A 26,291-nucleotide genomic window follows, 5' to 3' on the forward strand; every position below is an offset into this window, starting at 1 on the left:
CCTTTGTTCCATCTATTTGTGGATACTAAGAGATCAAGGAAACAATTTTGCACCCAGAAATGCATGCATTGTACTGGGGTACATGACTCAGTACTACTTTTATTCTCTGATACAGGACATTTGGGCTTGTTCTCTCTTGATATTACAGTACATCAATAAAATATATCACAGTCAAAATTGTACCTGTCTAATCAAAACTAATCTGTCCAACGCTTAAAAGAAATTAGAGAACAATGAGGTACAAAAAGCTTTGAGAAAACTAAGTTTCCTTTTCCACTGAAATATCTCACAATCTACCAAAACCATAAAACTCCAAAGGTAATATTTCCAAATAAACTAGTTGAGCAGCTTAATAATTCAGCACTGTACTTTAACATACCAAGCCAATGAGATTTAAGCAAGACTATAAAGTTCACTTGTGTGCACTTAAATGCTATCCTGATTTGGAGTGGGTTGTCTCAATCCAGTACCTAAATATTAACTGTAATACATTACAGGGAAAATCCTGCAAAAACTTTATACAGAAATACTACTATGCTTCATTATGCAAATATATATAGTCAGGAATGCTTTGCAGGGACTCTTAAATTGGCAAGGACACAATTTCCATTATACCCTATTCCAGACAGCTGAATGTTGGCAGATAAATTTCCACACAACATTGAAGATGAAGAAAAACAACAACAAACTTCAAACTTTTGAGACATGCAGTTTCCATCTGCCACATTCTATAAAGACAAATGCCAGTGAAAAACACATTTGTTTTTATTGCACCACAAAATATGAAATATCAGCAATGAGATTCAAGACAGCTTGAAAGATAGATTCAGTGCTGATGCTGTATACCTACATGGAAACTTCATAATGGCTTTTAGGTCTCCAGATTCCTACAATGTAACCCTAAAAAAATCCTTGCTCTGTGCCACCAGCCTCTGAAGGCATGTACCTCTCACCAGAGAGAGCAAACCACAATTTCTATGTTAAGTAAGGTCCCATAATACCTGAAAAAGCAGTTTCTGTATCTTGTTTTTTACAGGATGAAGCAGCTGGAAGCATTTGATTGTTACTCAGAAACTTTAGGTTACCATCTGTCCAAATAAGTCTATCATCCTTGAGATTATTCTGAGTTCTGAGGTTTTTTGTTTTGGTGGGGTTTTTTTTTTGTTTGTTTGGGGTTTTTTTTTTTGGGGGGGGGGGTTTGGTGGTTTTGTTTGTTTGTTTGTTTGGGTTTTTTAGTTTGGTTTTTAGGGTTTTTTTGTTTGGTTTTTTTTTGGCTTTGTTTTTGTCTTTTTTTTTTTTTGTTATTGTTTTTTTGGGGTTTTTTTGGCCTGGAAGTTTAATTAAATCAGATGTTAAAGGATTTTAAGAAGACCATTTTTCATTGGGTGGATAAACTGCCTAATAGAGGAAATGTGACCCACTGTTCAGGTGGCATTTTTGAAGGATACAAATTTAATTTGGTTTTATCTCCAATCTCTTTCATGTAGAACAGCAAAATATTTCCAGAAGGAGAAGTCAAAAAGACCCTTCCCCAGGAAGTCCAAGTTCCTGTAAAATGCAAGGGTACAATTTCTCTTCTGCTTTCTCTCATCTTTGTCCAAAACTTTGTCAGTACGAATTCCATCACCGTGTACCACGACAAGAAAAAGAGCACATATTTAAGGCAACCATTGCAGTGGTGTGACTCAGGGACCTCTTTTGTCATGTGCAGGTGGAAGGTATAGGTTTGAATTCTTCAGGATTAAAGAGTGGAACCTAAGCTCCCACATACTGACAAAATGGAAAATCACACAGGGGGTACCCAGATTTTGAAAGAAAAGAGTGGCTTCTTCCACTCTCTCTCTTGAGTTTGTTAAGAAAGGGTACATATGGGCATGCACCTTCAGAAGAGAAATGCAGAGGCTGGGGAGCTGGCATGGAAAACTCAATCCTTCTGTGGACTCAAGAGACCCCCAGCTCACCACTCTCTCAGAATTACCTGCTGGCTAATTCAAGCTAAATGCAAGTGGTGTGCCAGCAACACACGAGCTCTTCCTGACATCTTTGTCCAGCTGAGCTCTCACCTTGTGATGGCCAATTCTCATGTACACTGCATAGGGAACATGGGCATCTAGCAGGAAGTCTGTGAGTTCAGGATCAGAGCAGAGATGCACCTACTTTCTCAGCATCAAGGTGCAGATCTAGCCAAATGACAAAACTAACATTTTCAAGACTACTGTGGGTACTTATGCCTCTATATCTCAGTGAAAAACCCTGTTACATTTCACCAGCTGGCTTTCCCACACTTCTTGTTAAAAAAAATTATTGTTTAAGGTAACTTTCCCTATAATTTGTCATACTTGATTTAGTAGTTCCTTCAGAGACTTTTTAAAGAACCTGAACTTTTTGGTTCAGAAATATTAGATGTAGAACTGCTAAAACAGTATCGGGTACATTTCTAAATCTTACAGATGCTATGGATTTCTAAAATTACATTTATTAGTCCAAATTATTTTATATACAGGTAAAAGATGCCTCAAGTTATTCCCTCAAGTACATCCTTATTTTCATAACAGGCAAATACCTAAAGGCTATTAAAATGAATGTATTAATTAAACATACTATGGAATACAGAAAGAATTTCATCACTGCCATTTTATTCAGCTCTTGATTTCCAGAGTGTTGCACTAAAAAAGACTTAAGAGACAGAGGCTTGAAGGCCTATTGCTTTTGCAAACAACCTTCCTCTCTGGAAGCCAAACTTTATAGAAGTCTGAATCACCAGGAAAAATACAAAGATTCTTATACATTACTTGAAAATAAAATAGATAATGAAATCATAACACTGTTAAAGAAGTGGACAGGCAAAAGTGCCTTTTTGTTGTTGTTGCTTTGTATTCTCTGAACTGTTAATCTCAAATTAAAGCAAGATGAAATCTGAGGTACAACATGTCCTAGCCTCCTAAAGTTCTGCAGAGGAAACACAAGTGTGAAATTGGAGCTCTTTTAAGAAGGTTTTGAAAACCTGAATTGATAAAACTTACCCTAAAAATCCTACTATTTGTTTCAAAGGGGATTTGGTTCAACAAAGCAGGAAAAACTAAAAACAGAGTATTTGCAAGTTGAAGGATGACTTGCAGAAGTTCTTAACTGCAAACTGCATACTTTTGCCAAATCTTGCTATGATCTATGAGAATGTAAGATCCTGAAGATGTCATATTGCCTGACCTACTGCAGATGAACTGGATATACATACTTGGATGTGGGGAGGGGATTTGTAAGGGCTGAAAAATAAGACAGTTGCCATATGTCAAACATTGCTCTAATGCTCAGCACGTGCTTCTGCAACACCAGCTTGGAGTACAATGGGAGTCACCAAGTAAGTTTTTCAAGGTTCTTTCACTGTAGTTTGATTCTCTTGAGGCTGTTTTTGCTCATAACAAGTTTCATATCTCTCAGAATATGCAAAAAGACAAAGCATTATGTATATGCATGCCATACGTGCTTCCCTGTATGCATATAAATCTATATCCATCCAAATGTCTCACCTACTAATATATATTACTTACTGTCTTAGTACCTGCATTAATATGGTACACAGTTTTTTAACAAATACCAAAGAGGGTCTTAGTAATGTACAAGCACAATGCTGCAAAACCACCAAAAAAGACAAAAGCAGAATGCATAATGAAGTGCTGCTTCTTCCTGCCAGTAATTACATTTGCATAAGAGCAACTCCAACCACTATCATTTATCATTTCTGGGGATAGAAATCTATGACTGTATGTTACATATTCTATCTAATTAAGAAACCTATTGCAGCATTAGAAATGTTTGTTTAGCATATACAATATACTTGAAAAGTTTTCAAGAAATACAGAAAACATACAGCTACATCTCTTGCAGTACTTCATAATTTACCAAGCACCTTAAGTTTGAAAGGTAATAACAACACAACTGGCTGCCAGCCTAATCTCCCTAATGACCTGCATTTCACAGTTGTTAACACAGTTATCAGAGTCACACTATCACAGAATTCTGACGAAATGAAGTGGGAACAACAGCAAAATACTTCTCAATCCTCATTTTAATGTGATTTTTTCCAATGAGTTCTGCTATTTCTATTAGGATGCAAGCTGCAGAGTATTTTCGCTGGGGTGCAATTTTTCAGATACTTATGCAGATGCTTGGAGAACCAAACCCTACAAGACTAATTAATGTGCACAGAATTCAGATAAAATTATTCATATATAAATAAGTTTTGAAAGAATTAACACATGCAAACATACTGGATGGATCAGGCTAATACACACAAGATAATTAAAACAGACTTATGAAGTAAAACTCATTAAGAACCAGCTATAAAACAGAATGTGAACTTGTTTGAAATCTTTCATCTCAATCTTTGAAAATTTTCCTCATCCCAAGGAATTTAGCTTCTTACTAAGGCTGGGAATAATTTAACCCCCAATTAGAACTTCACCTGAATGCCTTATATACAGCACTCCTCTATCTGTGGCACAGTAAAAATCCCTGTATTAAAATTGCTACCAAGTAAAATGTCAGAATTTTATACTTCATGGTTAAATAACTTCCTTCATCATTAGTCCAATACTTAATCTGGGTCCAAGCACTACTTCTGCATGTACAAACACAGTAAGTATTTGTAATTTTTTTAAGTCCTTGCAAATTTGTGTGTCACAGAAATACAGAAAGTTTTCCACTGTTAACACCTATGTTAAGCTCCAGCCTGGAAGACTGAACCACTCAGTACTTCACCTACTGTACTGTTTATTCTGAAGCTAAAGCTGACTAGGGCATAAAATGAGTTTTTCAAGGTTCCTTCATAGCCCTTGAGACTCATTCTACATTTAACAACTTTTAAAACCCTCATGATGCTCAGAAACACGTAACAGTTTCTTTCATGGAAACCTGTATCAAACTGTATTTGTATCCTGCTTAATATTTATCCTTTACCCTTGGTGCCTACACCAAGCAATTGTGAGAGGCCATGAAAAACTCCCATGGTAACTTTCCAGTCATCTTTCAGCCAAAATTCTATGATTCTCTCTCCACTTCTAAAAACTACCTGTTTTTAAGGTAACAAAAGAAAGGTCACTCTAACCTCCAAATAAAATACACAAGCATCCATTAATATGACATACTTCTCGTCTTTCAGATTTTATACAAATATGATTGATGTTTCTCACTGTGTATAATTCTTTGTGGAATCCTATTTTTCAACATGGAAAAACAGAATTATTTCAGTGAAAAACTGGTGATTAATCACGACCGACTGTCACAACTAATTTAACTTTAATTCTATGAAAAGCTTTTCTATACAATCCAAGTAAAGATATACATTTTAATGCACAGGGGAAGAAAGCAATAGCATACTTAATGTACTTTTTTTTCTTTCCACTGAGAAAGTAGCTTCCCCAGACTTAGAACACTAAACTACTGCTTTGTTCTACAAAGCAGTTTACAACTTTACATGAAATACAGATTTATTTGGCATTATTTTTCAAGTGTTTTCATTTATTGGTATTTCTTTTATGTGAGTCTTATCAGTTTACAGGACAATATTTAAGTGTTTCATTATAGACAATGCATCTTTGGGAAGAACTCACCACATCAGTTTTCCCTTGATATAGAATGCATCTGACCTTATTAAAAAATGAGCTTCCTTCAAAACTGGGGGCACTCTTCCTTCAAAAGAGCTTTGTGCCTTGGAAGGAGTTTGCTGCACATTCTTAATACATTTCAGAAAAAAAGATGACTGGACAAACTGAAGAAGAACTAACAAAGTGACTGGTACAACAAAGTGACTGGTACAATTCTGCAGAGAGAACTGCAGAATAACTCTGTCTATTCAGCTGGTACCACTGCCTATACTTACACCAATTGTGAAACTACTAACATGGTGTAATTTAATGCAGTGTGTCTTTTGTATCATCCTAATTTATAGTTATATCCCTTTTCATAGCCATCCTTAACAAGATTATTAAGGCAATTTGTTAGTTGTCATCACTATACTTTCAACTCTTGCCTTAAGTACACTATATAATTCACAATGCTAGCATGTGGTAGGAACCTTGCTTTGATCAGAGAGCTAGAACCAGCAAATAAATGAAAACCACAGTTTAAAGTTTTGGGGTGAAACAAGAAAAACTGCCTAAATCCCCCAGGAAATGAAAACTATTATCCATTACTTGGTTGCTTCATAGAATAGTCCACTTTCACCAAAATTGGAACAAAAGCTCTGAAAAAGTCCATACCAGTACTTAACGATGCATTTAGGAAACTAACGCTGCATTAGCAGTTCGAAATGTTGCATGTTTGGAAATAGTTTAATGACTTTGGGTCTGCCCTCTGCCTCAGAAAAGATGTTAACTGAATATGTCATTCTCCTGATTGATATATGCCTCCATAGATGGAATTTTGAAATTTCTATACATAACATGAATTATTCAACATGTTTGTGAAAATGGCATTATTTTACGCTGGGTGACATGTGGATATTGAATGGTTATTTCCAACTGCAGCAAGACTTCAATTTCTGAAACGCTTAATTTATCTCTCACAAATACCTAGTGCAAAACAACAAAGATATCTAGTGAAAAGATGCAACCTGAAGGGGATCAAAACCGAATTCAATGGCAAAGAAGTATTTCAACAGAGACATGTTTCCTAGCAGCTAAACCAAAAACTCACAGTCTGGAGGTACTCATATCTTCTCAGCTAACATCTGTCACTCGGAGTCCCTCTCCTTACAGCTGTTTCTGGAAAGCTCATTTGCTTTCTTACACTTCAGTGTCAGGACCCAGAGTCAAGGTCAGGGATTACATTATCTTTCCTTGGCTCCCAAAATTTTAAGCAGGAAGTGTGGCCAGGTAACATGAGGCTCTGCTCATCGCCATCAGATTCATCCTCACAGAGTTTGTTTCCTGTGGTGGTCTAAATCCAGACAGCCCCACAGGCAGTGAAGGGGAATTAAAGCACAGAAGCCTCACACTCAAGTCCTGAGGTGAAATCATAGCACCCTGGCTCAAAAGCAAACTATCACAAACCAGGATAATATTTCCAACCTTACCTTTAGAAGGTTCTAAGAAAAAAACATGAAAGCACAAGCATCAAATGATTTTTACCACATCATGGGGTTGTATCACCATCTTTGGCTAATATCCCTAGATAGAGGATAAAAAGAGACTGGAAACTCACTGAGAGCCCATGGGAACTGCTAAGTATAAAGAGGGGACTTGACTGGACCACAGCTGTTAACGATGCTTTCCTTGTATTTTATCGAAGACACAAGGATTCACAGTTTGTGTATGCAAATAGGAGCCACTCCAGCTCCTGAAGTCAGGGTTGTATTGAAAAGGAGAAAACTACAGGAAAGACATGTGAATGCAGTGTACACAGAACTTGTTACCATTTAACTTCTTTAATGTATAAACACAATTGCCTTAAGGCAAAAATATCAATCACGTTCACAGTATAAAAATACTATCTGATAATTTGAATTATTTTCTGCACAGCAAACTAGGAGACAAAATTCTGGCATCTTATAAAAATCAAATAAAACTCCTATTTTACATTAATTATTGTCAACACATTACTGTAGGGTTTGCAAATCAGTTAAATTTTACTCTGAAGAGGCTCTCTCAAGTAACAAAAGAATAGGCAACTGAAAAAAAAACCAAACCACAAATTCTTACAAAACTGAATAGAGGTGATCTCAGACACAGACAGAAAACAAGAAAACACAAATATTTAGTCCTAAGAATTAAAAAATCTCACCATCTCTCTGCCAAATTACTGCTATGGAAAAGAGTGCAGCAGCGAGACATGTTCAGCAAGCATGATACCACATGACCATGAGGAATTAAAAGTATTTCGAGATAAAACAAAATATTCTTGACCATCCTTGGAATGAAATACTGTCACCATCCTCTTAATTGTTCCTCATTCAAAATGAGGAACTGTAATTATGTACATTCACAAAGTCTAACCTCCACAATTTTCTCACCATTCTCCACTCAAGAGTGTTTTTCATTTTGTTTATAAATATGAACACCAGTTAAAAAAAGACAAAACAAAAAATTGTATTACAGAATATAACAGCGATTAAAAGTATTTTTAAGGGATCTGCAAAATCAAGTTTGAAAAGAATATATAGTCAACTCAACAGAGGATCAAAAACATGGCTCTCAATCTGACCAAAAGTAAAGTTACCAATTTTTTATAATCTGAGAGTTTCAGGTATTACTTCAGCCAAAATCTTCACGATAACAGGATAACTAGGTACAACTTCAATGCATAAAGCAATGACTACCAATTCTCAATGGCAGCCCAAACTAGTGCCTTGTGAAAACATTAACAATCCAAAATACAGCTACCTAGAAGTGCTGCAAGATGTTCTGAATAAAACAATATGAAATGGTATAACTGCTAAAGTTTGAATACTGACAGTTTTAAGAGTTCAGTCAGCAAGGCACTTGATTTGTACAGAGTGAAAAATATATTTCTATATCTATATAAATACATAGATATAAAAATATTATCCCAGTTAGGTAGCAGCAGTGTGATCTGCCTGTATTTTTTCTGACAGCATCTTCCACTCCTGAGAATATTGTACTACAGCAGTATTTAGATGGTTGCTTGAGAAATGGTTGAAACAAGCCACCATTTGCTAGAATATAAACCCGGAAATTAAATTACAGCCAACATTTCTCAAACTGCAAATATTTTAAACAACTTTATAAAATAGCCAAGCTGTATTACTGACAGATCCCTTTAACGTCAGTAAACAGTTCTGAAGCATTATAAGCCATCATTATAAAGAAACCTTCCGACTCTTGATCAATGCACCTATGCAGCAACAACTTGTTAAAATACACACTATAAATTTATTATGCCTTGATAAATGACAGCCAGATATAGCTGTGACTTTTAGCAACATGAAATCCTGGAGAACAGAGATATTTAAAGACAAAGGATTTTAAATCCTTAGGGAAAAAACCTTATCCTAAGGTCTTTAGGGGCCCAAGGATCACCTAAAGGATGAAGACTAGTGAATGCTATACAAAAGCTGGTGCATTTCTCCAGCTAAGCCTATGTGATGAGCCCTCATGTCTACATGGTACTGTTCCTGCAGCATTATAGCTGGAAATAATCTAGGGATCATCCAAAGAGTCTGCCAATTACCACCCCTCAAAACTCCAAGCTGTGATTTCTTAGCTATCCTGAGTGGGACAGGTTTGACAGAGTTGCAGAAATGCTCTCCCACCATTAACTATCACGTAGCTGCTCGATCCCCAGTCTAGCATAGGCATGCTGCTCATCAAATACACAGCATGTCTACTTATTCCGTGTATAATACAACCAAATATATATACATATAAATGTATCTAAAGCTTCACAATCAGATCCTAGCCAGCTTTTCCTTACTAAAAGGATCTCTTTTTTCTTACATCTGACACCTGGGGCTAGAGCATAGTATGCATTCAGATTTTCAGCATTTGCACTTACAATTTTGGTTCTCCAAACTTCGTTGGAACAGCTACACAGAATGCTTTCAAAACCAAATCTGAACCAGTAAGATTAGAAACGGAGAAATAGATTTGGCTGTGCTCCTTGGCACAGACACCACGAAAGGAGAAGCTGAAGAGAAGGAGGCCAAGAACAAAACCTGAATGTAATTCATGATTCAAGGAGGTGGTATTAGATGAGCAAATGCTTCAGCAATATGCCGAATCCATTAGCAACTTCAAATCAGACAGACAGTCCCCATGGATTCATGTCACAAAACCTACATTTACAGGAAGACTATTCCGCTTTGCAGGAAAGGCTTACCAAGAATAAAAACCCTTGTAATGAAAACCAGCAAAGAGAATAAATTACCATACATTCTTTGTATTTCAGCTGCTCAGATAAAAATGTATGAGCTTCTCGCTCTCTGCATGAGAACATTCCTGGATATCCCAATGGCACCCTGATTGTAAACAAGGATGAAGAAGCTTTAATCCAAGCACATTCTCCCTGTTTCGCTTACATAATCTATGTCTGCTGTTCTTCCTATTCAAGACAAAGTTAATCTTGAAATAGGAGGTCTGATTTTGTTCATCTTAACTCTTAATTAAAATTTAAAAAACCTTAACAGTGAAGACATGTTTCCCCCTCCACATCTGCAGGGTAATATGAGATCCATGTCATAAAGTATGCAGCAGGTATGTCTTCCAGAAAGCTCTCCTAAGGAAGAAAGATCAGCTACCATTTTTCAAGCTTTATGATGCTTATGTAGTGAACAGAATTTTATTCATCTTTGTTACATGCTGTAAAGCTACTATGTTTTACTTATTTTATATTTACCATCCAAATTGGAAGAACAGTGGTTATCTCTTAGTTCTCATAACTTCAGCTCTCAAAGAATTATGAATTTGGGACAACTATTCAAATGTCCTGCAACACTCTTTCTCATACAATTTTTTTATACTCTGGAATAACCTATTAAAAATCATTTTTAATAACCTATTAAAAATAACCTATTAAAAATCATGTTTACAGATACAGCAAATGTTAATCTTTTTGTTTACAGATATGCAACAATAGTAATGTGTCTGGTTGCAGTGAAAATTACTGTTGTAGATTTATCTCGCTCTTCTAAAGAAATTAAAATTTAGAATTATTCCTTCCTACATTGTTCAAATATTTTATTGCAATGATTTAGGATTTGAACTGTTAGCTATAATCTCTGGCTTCAGCAGTAAGATAGCTGCTGTATGTATGTGTCTACATATGTGTGCATATAAACACCTGTATATTTACACAAACACATATATGCTCCATTTTTTATGATTTTTCAGTTGTTTTAGTATTTTCCATAACAGTGAAAATTAAATGCAGAACAGAAGCTTGCTTTTCTTGATTTAATTTTCAGGTCCCTTGAAAATAACAGTGCATGGACTGTGAATAGCTCATGGGCCCCTCATTGAATTTTTCTGCTGTTGCTGCCCATTAAGTTTTGTCACAATTGTATAGAGATTTTTTCCTCTGAGTTTGTAAATTGTTCATGATAACTTTGCAAGAGTCACTTGGTGTGTTATCTTCAGCTTTGTAATCAACACTGACCATCTTGAAGTTTGTTGCTGAACACTAATTGCCTACTCTATCCTTCTGCTATTCACCACAATTTCTGACACCTTCAGATATTCCTCTGCCTCCATCTGTAAAGGCACAGGCTTCACATATCACTGCATTTGATGTCTCAAAGATAAGCAGTGTAGATATACAACACATTAGATAGATCTTCTGCTCTTGGATAAGAAATACAATGATTTTAGTTTAAATCATCGTTTTTCCTCTTTCTTTACATTCAATCACAATGAACAACAAATGTTAACAGAATTAAATCAATAAAATTAAATCACATTCTGATTCTCAAACCTGGGCTCATAGTGAAATCTCAACAAAATATCTGAAAATATAATTTTTTAACAGCTTAAGAAAACAAGCAGAAAACCACATTAATAAAAAGAATCTGAAAATACTTTCAGCTAACCATGAATCACTCAAGTGTCTGAAAATACCATGTTTCAAGCATGTTACTAAGCTCCACCGCTTCTGGTACCTTTTGGCATGACAAAGATGTCACTGTGGGACAGACTGGGGTACTTATGGTGAACCAACATGAACACAAGCCAATTGCTCTTTCCAACACCATCCCCCTGCTCTTTTCTTTTTATGGTAACATGGACATTAGAACTTGCTGTGAAAAGATCACAGGAAATGTCACTTACTTCATTACTCTATGACTAATTATGATTAAATAGTTGGTGGGGGAGCTCATTACAGTAATTTTTTGGCTCCTGCATAATTCCTGAGCAATACGTGAAGGAGAGAAACTTACTATGCTGTGAATGAGCATCTGAGTGGATGCACGATGGTGCTGAATGCTACCTTCAGTGGGACACTATGCTGGAAGTGTCAGCTTGGGTCCTAATTGCTTCTAAGGCAGCTATCCATAATATTTCATCAGGATCAGGACCATACTGCTTAAAATTCTCTACTGAAGATGCCATCAAAGTAACTTCAAAGTTTCCTATACACAGTTTCCTATCTCACAGATGTACTATAAGTCATCTATTATAATATGCTACCCAGGATATTACTTGAACCCCTGACAAAATGAGTAATTGCCTCAGCATGTTGGCTTGGAGCTTTCAAAATGCATTGGATGTGCAGACACAACATGCAAACCCCTTCAAAATGGTCCACGTGGCCAATGCCCATTCAAGAAGGTCCAACCTTCCCAACTGTCCAATGGCAGAAATCAGGAAAATGTTTGGAAGTGTTTTCCCTATTCTCTTGGAAACCATGAAAAAGAAATAGCCTGGATTCAGTACTACCTCTGAGATCTCCTCTACCCAGCTACGTATTTGCAAAAGAAAAGGCACTTTTTTTGTCAGTCAGGTAAAAAGAAACCAAAACACACAGTGTACTGTAGGAACAGAGCAGCTCTGAAATATGTGCTGAAAGTCAAACTGACTTGTCTAGAACTGTTAATGAACATTTCAATTATGGCCACAATGAGATCTGAAATCTTGGAGACAGCTGAAAAGCTCAGTACGGCACATCCCAGCCCAACAACTCCCAAGTTCTCAGTCTGGATAAATTGTGAAGATGTGAATCTCATGAAAAATAAGGGCAGAGTTTATACTCACATTCCTGCAGGGATAAGTGATGAAGATTTTCTGTTACACTGGACAAAGATCTCCACACTGCACTACTGCCACAGATGCAGCAAAAAAGAAGTCAGCCTTACTCCCTGGGGCTACAGCTCCTACCTCAGTGCAGCTGTCAGCCAACATCGAGCAGCTGCTCTTCAATATTACATAGCATATGTGCATAGGAAGTGGCCTCACAGGGCATCTGCAGGAACTACTGCTGCTGCTGCTGCTTTGGTGGCCTCACCTGAACCATCCTGACAAGGTCCACAACTGCAGCACTGAAGAGGAAACTGTATTCTTCTACAAAGGAACTCAAGTGCTTCCTAAGGCACGACCTACCTTCCACGTGTGCATCAGGACAGGCTCCTGCTGCCTTGGAAGCTCTGGAACACTGAGTAAAAGTGGCCTTTGGGCACATTTATCACTGCATTACACAGCTCCAAGGTGAAAACAGAGAAAAAATGTAACTAGACAATCTTCTGCACTGCTGAACTTTCCAAGGAACTCCCCCACCAACCCTGCACTTTCCTGCTATTTTTTTTTAAGTAGTAAAACAAAACCTAAACTAGAATCCCCATTTTCTCTGTTCTTTCTCATTCTTTGAGGAAACAGCTATTAAATAAAAAGTTTTTATGTCAGTTTATTTTTGAAGGATGTAATTCCTTTTTGCTTTCAAGTCTTGTGTAGGTTTTTGGTTTGTTTGGGGTTTTTTTTGTCCAGTAAAAAAGAACTGTTCATATTACACATTAGCTCAGGCTGTCAGGTTTTATCTCAATTCCTAACTCCTTTTAGCTCAATGAAACAAAATCTGCAGTAAGTTTATGCTCAGGTTCAGCAAAATGAATTCCTGACCCAGAGGAGATATAACAATATCACATTATCTTAGGGTCTACAGAAATTTATGTGTATCAGCATGTCAGTAAAGGGAAAAAACCATATAAACCCTGTCACTGGAAAGCTTAAAATACTTAAAAAGTGCCCTCCTTTTGGACTTCTGGGGAGAAGGAAATGATACATCAAAACTTAAGCCTCTTGTCATGGTAGGAAATTCCATCTTTGTCAATCATCATTGTCCTGTGATACGGCAGAGAACAAATGCCCTATTTGCTATTTGCAAACCTGCACTGGTCTCTAAGAGGTCACAACACATACTGGATGGCCAGAAAAACAAAACTAAACAAATAACCAAATTAAAAACGGTTAAACTATTGGCCAACCAAACCTAAATGCCAGAAACAATTTCTTCTGCCAGACAGAGCTGTCAAATTCTAGTTCACTGAAAGTATAAATGTTTCCTTAAGAGCAGTATGGATTTAAACTGTGCTTTATCGGTGACATTTACCAGAGTACTATGATAATGCAGTCATTGGAAGAACTGGTATTTCCTTGCTTAACATCTTCCTCTATTCTCTGCTGAGAAGCTAAGGCAGAATAAACCTGTTAGATGTGACACTATTTCCAGTAACACATTTTCCCCCACAAAACTATGTCTAGTGTTTGTCTTTTTATAATCAGTCCAATCTGGAGCAATTTTTCTGCCTCAGTACACTTTCAGGGAAGTCTCCTTTTCTAATAACAACATAATTCCCAACAGCATTAATAAAAACTTCAAGGGAAAAGATTGAAGTTGCAGTGGAGACTTACATAATACTTTTCATTTTTCTGTAATAATAACATTCTGGACCAAAGCTTTCTTTTAACTTTTGCCCAAAGTCTTAAAAGGTTCTGAAATATTACAGGAGTGCTGCTTTAAAGCAAATGCCCAAAAGAAGAACGGAGGCATAAAGGATGAGTATCTTGAGAAATTCATACATTTACAAGATGCCAACAGGACTTGGCCTGCAGTTTCTGAAATATCAGAAACTGTGTGTCGAGGGCAGTGACTGTCCCCTGTACTCACACTGGTGAGGCCACACCTTGAATCCTGTGCTCAGTTCTGGGCCCCTCACTGCAGCACAGACCCTGAGGTGCTGGAGTGTGTCCAGAGAAGGGCAGTGGAGCAGGTGAAGGCTCTGGAGCACAAGTCTGATGAGGAGAGTCTGAGGGAGCTGCGGGTGTTTAGCCTGGAGAAAAGAGGCTCGGGCCTCATCGCTCTCTCCAATTACCTGAAAGTACACAGGTAGGGTTGGTCTCTTCTCCCAAGGAAAAAGTGATGGGATAGGAGGAAATGGCCACAAGTTGTACTGGGAGAGATTTAAATTGGATATTACAAAAATTTCCTTCATGGAAAAGGTTGTCAAGCACCGGAACAGGCTGCCCAGGGACATGGTATTTAAAAGATGTGTGCAATTTAGGGACATGTTTTAATGGTGGACTTGGCAGTGCTGGGTCAGTGGTTGGACTCAATGGTCTTAGAGGTCATTTCAATCTAAATGATCCTAAATGATTGTGTGAGAGTGAGGGAATGACATGGTGGTTGTGGTAACACTGAGGTAAATCAGTTTTGATGCAGAAGGTTCCATTAATTTAGATAATAAATAAATTTTAAAATTTTGATTTTTTTTCCCCTTGATGAGAAAAAGAACATGTTATGAACCACTCTCTTTTTGCTTGCAACTGGCTAAAACTTGGCCCTTTGTGATATTCTTCAACCAGGGCAGTCCTCCCTGCGTGCCCAGCTGAGCAGCCATCTCCCCAGGCCAGTAGAACTCCTGCAGGGAATGTAGATAGGGCAGAAGAAATGAGATTATCCTTTGCTGATTTACTGACAGCTGCTTGGAAAGGTGCTGTAACCTGTGCTGACAGAGACAGACTCGCCTTCTTAGGGGCCATGCCCAGAGCAGGACCTTCCCATGGCAGAGGCACATCAGCAGCAGCACAATATGAAATGCAGATGGGGCACTACTAAGCAGAGCCATACTGGGAGACAGATTAAGCTGCAGAAATCTGCCTCAGAAGGCAGGTATGCTCTCACCCTATTGCACATTATTTCTCAGATTCAGCAGACCCCCAGACTAAGATTATATAAAGCTCATGAGAGAGTGAGTCTGTTCTTCACACAAGGAACCAGAGCCCATTTCCACCTGGAGCCTCAGCCTGCAATATATTCCCAAGACAGCTAGGTAGTACTACACATGCTAGAAAAAACATTTCCCATGTTTTCCATATGTATATATCAGATATCAGAGCAACCACATCAGATACCAGCTGGTAAATGAGATAGATAAAAGATAACTAATGGCCACTTCCATCTCTTGATACAACTTCAGCTTTCTCTTCACACCCTACAGGCGCCTGAACGCAATTATATCTGTTTATCTAAGCTAAAAAATTTCTCTGCAGAACTCCAGCCATACACACACCCTCAGACCATAAGGGCTGCAGCAGTGCTCCTACTTTAACTAGTACATGCTAGATTTGGAAAGTATTTTTATGTCTTTCTTTTTTGTCAAAGCATCACACAGATTGGTTAGTATGCTGCTGTGCTTCAGATCATCCTGAATAATTAATAAAGAGTTTGCCAGTTCTTGAATATATTAGTGGTGAAGAAATATTGCTTGAACTTCTGAACTGTGATTGGCTTGCTCTAGAAGAGAAAATCCTTTCTCCTTTCATTACTTCTTACAACAGTAAGTTCAAAGAATTCTTTTGAACAAAAAGACAATATTGCGAACTAATAATGCTCATTAAATATAATAAATCTGCCTCTTTTGTTCTTCACATACTCAGTGCTGCAAAGCCTAAATACCAATTATAGAAGGAACATCTTAACAAAAATTCATCTCTCTCCCTCTCCTTCAGCAATCATAATGCAGGCACTTACAATTTCAAAGCAATCCTAAAACAATCCTGGCCAAAGGCATTCTTAAGTGCAAATAAAAAAGTCAAAAACTGGTGAAAAATCTAGAAGTGAAGAAGTCATGCAGGGTCTTCTCTGCAATCTCACAGTCTTTGCCAACTTCTGTAACTGTTCCTAACCAGCAATGAACAAATGGGAGTAGGAGGATAGCATTATCCCCAAGACCAGCATGGACCCACTGAGTGACACAAAACAGTCGTGGCTACTCTTTGCCTTTGTTTCCTTATCTGACAAACAAGTCTTGCAACAAAATAATTTTTTTTAAACAAAACAAAACAAAAAATTCCAAGTAGTACTAAGGAATGCTTTTGTTCTGGTTGTTTTTAAAATTGTATTTGCTACATCACAAGCACTAAGAGCAATATCTTCCTTGCTAACAGAGGTCCACAGCTCTCCCCTGTGGACTCTCTCCTGTCTTCTCATGAAGCCCCCACTAATGGCTGAGGAAGGGCTGCAACTCTGGAGGTGGCCCTGAAGTTCCAACATGCTAGTGGAAAACAAATTTTCCAGATTTTGCTACTACTTTTTATTCTTTCACACTAGTTTGTTTACTAAATCAGAAGAAGCACAGAAGTCACTTTCAGAAATAAAATGCAAAAAACTTGGAAATATGGACAAATTGGATAAACAGGTGTTAAGTATGAAAAGCCTCAAAGTATATTCCTGAAACCCCAACCAAATGCACAAAGCCAACAAATCCTTACTGACTGCCTATTTATTGAACTTACCAGACACTTACAAGTTTTCTGAACCTTCAGAAATAATTTTAGAAAGACAGGGAGCCAACATTTAAACATTCTAGGATGTTTAAATGCCCCTAGAGATATTGTTATTTGTGATTTTTACTTCATTCAAAGCAAGCTGTTGACTCGGTTCTAGTAGTTAAATTTGTATTTTTATAAGCAATTTATTGGCAAAAAGAGACCACATAATCAGAGTTACTATTAAGATAATTCAAAGGCTGGTGACCAGGGATGAGTCTCTGAAACACTAGCAAGTTTGTAATAAGATATTATATAGCCTCGATGTCAAGTCTCTAACGCTCAATTTTAATTCCATTCTTTAAAAAAGAAAATCTGGCTTTGTGCGTGTTGTAGTTGCTTGTGCGCAAGACAGAGTACAGCCTATGTCCAGCTACATTCAGAATTCATCCTTTGATGCTTTAGGCCCCAATCCAATTTTTAGATAACTGATCATCTTGTAAAATGGAGTGCAGCATCTTGCCTTTAAAGCTTGCTTTATCTCGCTGTATTGGAAACATACTGGGAGAATAAAAATATATGTCTGCAGAAAGGATCTGTATGCGCAGTAGGTGATAAATTATCCTGAAGATAGGCTATAAAGCTTTGATGGGTGAGAGGCATTCCACTCAGCTCCTCACACTCTGCCCTGTGTAACAACAGCTGACATCTTTATCAGAGTGCTCCTATTCTGTTTCCATTATAATAAAATTCAGAATAACTTCACTGATCTGTGTATGTGCAAAACTGCATTCCTGACTCTAACGAAAAGACCCATTTCTGTGAGTAACTTTATACTACAGACACAGCTTCCTAAAAGTGTTGTTCTTCCAGCTAATAAAGGGAAAAAAACAAACGTGTCCATACATCAATTAGCCACCGCCAAGGCATTGTAATGCACTACTTGAAAGGCAATTTTTAAACTATAAAGTGGTTAATTTACCTGTAAACCTGACCAGCCTACACATTTGAGCAACTTTTCGCTATTGTATGCTATATATGTATATTGCTCACTGTTTTATTTAACATAATAACGGTAAATTTTATTTAGCATACATATGCAATGTAAGGGATTACCACAGGCTCTTTGGTATGCACAGCATACTGTTCATTGCCCAAGGTCTTATATGAATAAACTGGGGGGGGGGGGGGGAAACCCTAGTGTTTCTCCACTGCACAAAAAAATAATCCTACCATACAAGCAGCTGCACAAAGTGCAGATTTGTGGTTGCTCTTACAACTACAAATGTGGCCTTTCCTTATATTCACTTGGTCCAAATGTAAGCTACCATTCTCTCTGAGCCCAGTACTTCTCATAGTGAAAACTATAAAAACAGCTACTACTTCAGATTCTTAATGTAACTTTTGGCTTAATGTGCTTTTTTGGGATAGAAAGGAGATAAAAAAATTAAAATAATATATAAAAATTACAAGATTCTCTTCTCAGTGCAAATTCTAGTACCTAGTATGGTAAGAAGATAAAAGGTATCTTTTCAGAACCTTTTAACTACTTCCAACATTGCTTAAAATGTATATACATACACATAGAGATTCAAATACATATAGGTAATCACAATAAAGAGATTGACCCAGCAATAGTTCAGCTCAAAAGTAAAAGCGTGAAAGATTTATTAATGAAAGCAATCAGGTAATTACAGCACAAACTCCCAACCACAATAAACATTTTAATAGCTATTAAAAAATGCATAATGGAAAAATAGCATAGAAACAACAGACTTGTGTAAAAAAATACATTGGTGTAAAAACCAGATTTTTTTTTTTGTTGTTCTTTTCTGGATAGACTAGATTTAAATTCAAATCATGTCTCCACAGCTATGAGAAGAGTCTCACACAGCATCATTCTTGCAAATTGCATCATCAAATAACATAATACTTTTCTCTCATGGTTGCTTGTTAATAGACACAAACATGAAGCTTCAACTGACCTTGGTAATGTACAATTTCATTACTGAAAATGTACCGACCTCCAAAATAAAGACTCACAAAACTGAAGTGTAATATGCATTACGGGACCTAATCTCATAGTCTTCTAAATTTCCTGCATGAATAATTATTGTGCACTTCTTGTTTGCCACATCTTTTGCTTTAAGAGGGGGTGATTGGTATAGTGGAAATATAGAAGAAGGCTTCTGTACAGCAGCTGCAGCAGCCACAGTAGCCTTCGGACCCACAGAGGCAATATGGCACAAAAGGAGTGCATGGGCAGGGGCAGCAGTGAAGCAGGACTGAGGGGCAGGGGGCTGGACTGGAAGATGTTTGAAGATCCTTTCCAAACCATTCTATGATTCTATAATTGTGCCTGTCTCATATGAATGGTGTAAATTTGAAGGCAGAGGACAAAGAAGAAGACTAATGCTCCCATCTGAAGATGACCATGGAGGTGAGGTCAAGAGAGGTAAGGGTCATCTGTATGAGCAGAGGTAAGGCCCTGACTCACAGCTATGGGAAGAGTGGGTCACTGACTGGGTTTTGGAGAGCATTCCCACTACTATATGATATTTTTGCCTTGAAATTAGCTCACAACACTTGTAGATGCTCCCACCAGAGTTTTTTTCAATTACACAGTAAGTACATGCAACAACGCAAAGAAATACAAAAATAACCTCTCCTTTTTGCTTTGAAAGGTTAAGGTGAAGTACAAGAAGAGGGGAGTACAATTGTTATAAAATAAAATATTGCCTAAACACCTCCCTACTGGAAAGAATTACTTTTAGAGGTCCTCAGGTTTCCCAGATGAGGCATTTCTGTTTACATCCCTATCTGAAAGAACAGGAAATGAAGCTACAAGCTTACTTTGTCAAGACAGGCATGAAAAATGACACAATACACACAAAACAGGTATTTCCACATTTTGATGCATAGTTAGCTGCACATCTTTTATTAAAAATACAAGATACTAATCTAGTGTGCAACACACTTGTATCTTTGCACCACAGTAGGGCCTGAAAGACAGTAAAGGAATTATTTTGAGGAACTGCACAAAGCTACAGGATTAGTTCAGAAGAAAAAGACCCTAGCAGAGACAGGCTGGGGGCAAGTACTAAAGCAAGGAAAACTGCTTTTGGAGCAAAGGAACTCAGTGAATGCACAAAACCCCCATGACTAGCAGGTTAGAAGGAAAGGAGATATTCCAACTGATACAGCAGCAGGAGATTGCCAGCTGTTGGCAAGAATCCTCTCCACAGTAATAATGTGAAGGTCCATCCCTGACCTCAGCTAGGCTGTGTTGAGCACTCCATAACTGTTTTCTGAGATGCAAATGCCAAGGCCAAAAAAACCAGAGAATTAGATAAAAAACCAAAGGTTTCACTCAAAACAGTGAAAATTCAGGAACCTGTCAATTAGGACAGCAATGCCAGTCCAGTGTGCATATGGCTTACAGGAGGATATATGAACATACCTCTAGACTGTCTTTTTCTTTATCAACCAGAGACAAGCATAAGGCACACTTTCTTATCAACCAGAGACAAGCATAAGGCACACACTAATGCAAAAAATCAATAGTATCATGCCAGTTCCTATTGGGAGGGAGTGGGAGAAGCAAAGAGTCTCAATGGTAGTTAAGATTATTTCAGAGGAGAAAAAAAACACTAGCCACTAGTTCTGTTGAATGATGGAAGCATGAAATAATTAAGATGGCTATGATGTATTAGATTGTTGATTATTCACAGGGCAACTGTATTTAAGTAGAACAACAACGCTCATCAGTGAGTAACTAAATTAGTGCCCAGATCTGCCTGATAAAGACATCAGCAGACAAAAAGGTTGCTCTGCTCACACCAGAAAAAGAGAATACACTGACTTTCAACCTGATAAACATGTAATAGAGCTACCAGAATAGAAACATTTTACACAAATGAGAAAAACAGGCATTACCCGGCACAGATTTGAAAGAGAAGCAAATCTACTGAGAGGATGATTAATAAATATTTAAGTTTCTATGTTTTGAACAACGTGACCCCACTAAGCAATCTAAATAAAAGGAAAATGCTTATATAAGTTTGATTGCAGTATTTCTCTCTTTTCCTATTACTGATCTCATTGTATTAGCATGCTACCTTTTCATGCTTCTCCAAAATAAAACACTCATTGATTTTGAGCTATCCTGACTAATAATCAAAGATAGCCGATAAAAATAGTTTCATTCACACATGGATGTATATCCAGCTGCACAGTAACAGCCATTAAATATTTCACAGCACCCAAGAAAAAAAATAGAGGCTTCTTATTTGCAGACACATAATGCTATTACAATGTTGGAAGTTTCCATCAAAACATCGAGCTAAAATCCCAAATCAACCCTTTTTACACAGAGAAGGAAAAAATTAACAAACATAACAGATTTAAAAAAAAAAAAGTTATGTTCAGAAAATAAGGTATCTATCCAGAAAATAAGGCATGGTCATTTCTGTACAGTGAAGGTGCATTAGGCAGGTTTTCACATCTCTATCTGTGTTAACAAACACACAGGACTCAGGGTAGTATTTTGAAGTTCCAAGCGGTAAAATGAGAGACTGCAAAGATTTACAGTAAGATAAAATGCATACTGCTCTAGCAGGCAAATTAACTTCCAAAGTGTGACATGAGAGTGCAGCCCGAAAAACACACGCTGTTATCCCTACTTTGTCACATCCAACAGCCTTTGGCATGTAAAGCATAGGTAAAAATAGCTCACAAAGGACATGAAACAACAGAAATTCGTCCTGGATACAGGTCCAGGACAGCAGTGTCAGTTGTTCCCAGTGAGGCAGAGCGTGCACTGACCCAGGAGGGATGCCTCTCAGCAGTTAGCACAAATACAAAATGACAACACCCCACAATAACTTTAGCACTTCACTTGGGAAAAAAATCCTCCTTCTAGCAATAAGCAAAAAAAGAAAAAGATAAAAAAACCCCCGGGATTATCTTCCTAGCAGAACCACAGCCTGGGACATGTAGGAATGTTAATTGAAAGAGCTCCTACACCCTCCTGTATCAGGAGTTCTTTGTTGCCTGACAGTAGATTGGAAGGACGGTCAGATTTTAAAGTAAAAAAATCAGGCTGTGTCTCTGGAAGGACGCAACGGAGCCCCTGGTTGAGTAAGAAGGAAAGCACGTTACCTTTAGCAAGTCTCCTCAGGATCTGACAGCGGCATTTAAAAGAGACAGCTATCATTCTGGCTGCCTGCCTCCCCTGGCAAAGCACGCTCGGGGCTCTCCTTGGGTGAATGCAGCAGCAGCCTGTGAATTCCTCCTCCCGCACATACCAGGCAAAAGGTAGCCCCGGCGGGGAGTGACAAAGCTTAATTCCTCTTGGCTGATGCAAAGATCAGCTCCGTGTCATCTGGCAAAGCTGTGTCATTCACTGCTAGCGCCGTCACCACCACCTGCATGAGGAGATGCAGGCTTGAAAAGCCATATTTCTTTACAAGCTAGAAAGCATCTAGCTGCACACACAGATGCAGATACTAGAGGGACACATCCCCCAGCCTCTCGCATTCCCTGACCCTGCAGGGAGTGATGGTTGCTGTGCCAGGCAAAAGGCCCCACATTTCAACAAGACATGGTGATTTTTCTCCTCCTTCTTCGTATCTATTCTTTCCCTTAGCATTTCCTCAGAATAAATAGGGCAAAAACACCAGGAATCCTACTTCTGGGCGAGAAGGAGCCCATTTCAAATGGAAATATTCTAATCAAAGCACATTAAAGATTTAATCCTACTGATCTATAAGGAAGAAAAAAGAAAAAGCCTGATTTGATAACCAGGAAAGCTTTTTGGCAATTGTAGACAAGTATATTACAGCCGGTGAAGCACAGACCACAGGGGGAGGGAGAGAGTGGAAGGAATTGATGGATTGTTCTGTGTGGGCAGGACCACCAAGCATTTGATCACACCAAAACAAAATTATGCTGAATAGAAAACACACAGTGAATCGAGTTTTCTGCCTTCACTAAAGGGAGAAGAGAGCAGATTTTAGAGCAGCTGAATTGGCCAAATATTGCACCATTTGTAAGATTTCTTCAGCTCATGAGGAGTTTTATGCCCTCTCAAGCCAATTCAAACAGCAAATTAACCTGCTTTTACAATTCATTCAGAAAATGATGAAGTAGAGCATACCACTTAAACAAGAGTTCCATACCACCTTTATGGACAAAACTCCATATCCATTCTAAAAACCAAGCAAACAAACCAAAATATTCCATATAGAGTTTTTCACATCAAATCTATGCATAAACTCCAAGTCCTGCACCAGATACTCTCCTTTAAGACAAGAGACAATTATTTCTTTCTCAAGATTTATGCTTCACTTGAATGATATATTTAAAACTGTCTTCATATATTCTGTCTTACTCACATGCTTTGATTACAAAATTGCTTAGTTTCTCCTCTACCATCTTTTATCCATCACTGTATTTAATGTTATGGTCCAGTGTCATGATGCACATCTTCTATCACCAGCTACAGGAAGCCAGGAGGAAGCATGGACAGCTCTCACACTCAGAGCTATTCCTCTCTCCCTGCCTGCTCCTCACTGCATCAGCAGCTCTGTGCTTCCCACAGTCCAGCTCCAACTACTATTACTATTGTTTTTCTTATTTTTGTTTTATTGGTTAGAGCAACAGCTGTATTTCCAAGGGTCACTCCATCAGCACCGTTGCAATTGCCTAGACAGACCTGGTGAAAATTGATTTTATTTCATTGTCATTAAAACCAGATAGGGGTAATCAAGTCATCTGTTCATCCTGTTATTGCTTCTTGTAGCTGCTCCTGTACCAGAGAGCCATAAAACCCAGCCAGTGGAACAGCAGATGCACCTGAAGGTGTGAACTGATGGCTCCACCCTTATAACCACAGACCTCTGGCCAAGGATGGACAGGGCATACAAGGAGGGGTGAAACCAGTGGATGAAGGTAGAGGTTTACGTCAGTGTAATTCAGCAGTTCAGAAAGAAAACAAAACCTTGGGAGTATTAGGGAGAGGAAAGGGGAGAGGAGTTGTGTGTTCTTTTTCTCCCATAAAGTGGCTTTCTCTCTCTCTGCCAATATGCTTTTAGACAAAAAAATTTGCCACCACCCTTTCTTGCCACCTCCTGCTCAGGTAACAGGACTTCACACCAATAATACCAATAAATACCACCCCATACCTGCTTTCTTTTCTCCCTGCTCCCCTGGAAAATCTGTTCCAGAAAACAAAGGCTATGGCTCGGCACACAGGCCCTGTTCACAGCTCTTTCAGGTTTGAGATGCCAAAGCAGATTGAACTTGCTGCTCTCTTTCTGCAGATTAGCATCCAGAATCTTTTTTACAGCCTTTTCATCTGCCAGATGCCTGTCCTCAATGCCATAAACCTTGCTGGACCCAGGCAGACCAGTCTGAACACTTGCCCTTAACTCATGGGCAACCAGAAGATACTGCCAAGATGATAGTTTGGCTGCCCTAACATTTGTTCTTTGATCCTTCCCAGTCAGCTGTGGGGTCAGCACTGTCTGCTCCAGGCAGTAAGGTCTCCACTCCCACCTCTCTGGATATGGACCATGACACCACCTGCCAGCATCAGGGCCAGGTGAGCCTGCAGTGTTCCTTCTGCCCTTCAAAAGAAGATGATTTTGGTGAGCAGGCCTCAAATCAAGAGTCCACTTTTGTGCAATTTTAATCAATACAATCATTGAAGACTTCTGCTGGGCAAAAAATGGCAAGAGGTTGTAGCTACTTGAGGAAGAACTTCTTGCTTGCCTTTGTGATCGGACTTCATGACTTACCCTGGTTCAGCTCCTTTGACAGAGGGTGCAAAACAGAGGGCACTTACAGAGCTAAGAGGCTGCAAAGGACAGACTTCAGACACTGGAGAAAAATCAAGCCTTTAGGTAAGGAAATGCTGAGTCCCAACAGGATTAAGTAGAAATGTGTAAAACTGTAATAATTGTACAGAAACTGTGATATATATGCAAAATCAGCAGCAGACCTGGTCAGACAAAGCATTACTAACAGTGAAAGGATACCTGCATTCCTTGATCCAAAAAGCTTATTGTATTGTTTACTACTTCTAGATTATGGTGTGTATGCTAAACAGCCTCTGAAGCACTGCAATAGCCACTTCCAACCAAGTCAATAGGATAATTTTTTGCTTTTGTTTCTTCAGACAATTTTTCTGTCCTTGCCAAGGGAGGTTGTGTACAGATTTGAATTTCTCAAAAAGGTTTCAGAAGACAAAGAATCCATACTTCAAATACAACATGGAACATAATGATCTATTGTATGTACTGCAAATTTTTTCCTCATTTTTGCTAGGTCTAGAAAAGATCCACTTTTTGGAACAATTTCTAAAATATTCACTCATGACAGACATGGTTTTATCACCTTCTTTCAGGACAACAATCATGAGGATTAACAGAACTGTTCTTGTCCAAAGTCCAACTCCTGAAATTAATTTAACTATACCTCATGTGTTAATATATATATATATTTACCACATTAAGTATTTTGTGATTTTTAAATGTTTCAACATTTCAAAGACAGCCATCATTTGCTGAAGTGTCATTCATTCAACTCTGCAGCTGGAATCAGCTGGTTTCAGGAGGAAAAATGGGGGAGGAGGTAAAACCAAAAAGGTATCTAATATAACATCAAGAGATCAAAAACCCTCAGACATACTAAAAAATTATTTATAGTCTATATAACACAGCTTAAACTCTTAGTAATTATATTTCTTTCTTATTAATTAACTCAGCTACATATTTAGTCACAATTTTCTCTGGACTCATCTGTAAAAATCTTTTTTCATTGTGATCCTTCCAGGCAGTAGCATGAATTTGTATCACTTTTATTGCTGCACTCACTCCTTCTTTCAGGAGTCTGAAAGATTATTTATAAATCTAGAATATATATAACACACAAATACTTTATCAACTGAATTTTTATTCAAAAGTACTCAGTAGAAGGTCACTAGATGAAAGAAGCTTATATTTTCACATGATAAGACAGGCAGTGTAATATATGTATCCTATTTAACACAAACTTCTGATTAATCTTATCAGATCACATTAG

At 38.0% G+C, this 26,291-nt stretch overlaps 1 protein-coding gene across 15 annotated transcripts in view; it reads right to left on the reverse strand.

Moving 5' to 3' along the window:
* The window catches only part of GRIP1 (glutamate receptor interacting protein 1), a 309,227-nt gene that overhangs the window by 127,780 nt on the left and 155,156 nt on the right, over window positions 1-26,291 (reverse strand). For 2 of the 15 annotated variants that reach the window (XM_054515019.1, XM_036400172.2), the window contains exon 1: window positions 22,368-22,527. The exons of the other annotated variants lie outside the window; for them this stretch is intronic. In XM_054515019.1, coding sequence (XP_054370994.1) covers window positions 22,368-22,422 — 55 coding nt within the window. In that variant the 5' untranslated portion in view covers window positions 22,423-22,527. Of the gene's footprint in view, window positions 1-22,367; window positions 22,528-26,291 lie in introns of those variants that run through there. 15 annotated transcript variants of the gene reach the window in all.

Source organism: Molothrus ater, chromosome 5 (genome assembly GCF_012460135.2).
Source record: "Molothrus ater isolate BHLD 08-10-18 breed brown headed cowbird chromosome 5, BPBGC_Mater_1.1, whole genome shotgun sequence".
In the NCBI taxonomy this organism is placed as follows: Eukaryota; Metazoa; Chordata; class Aves; order Passeriformes; family Icteridae; genus Molothrus; species Molothrus ater.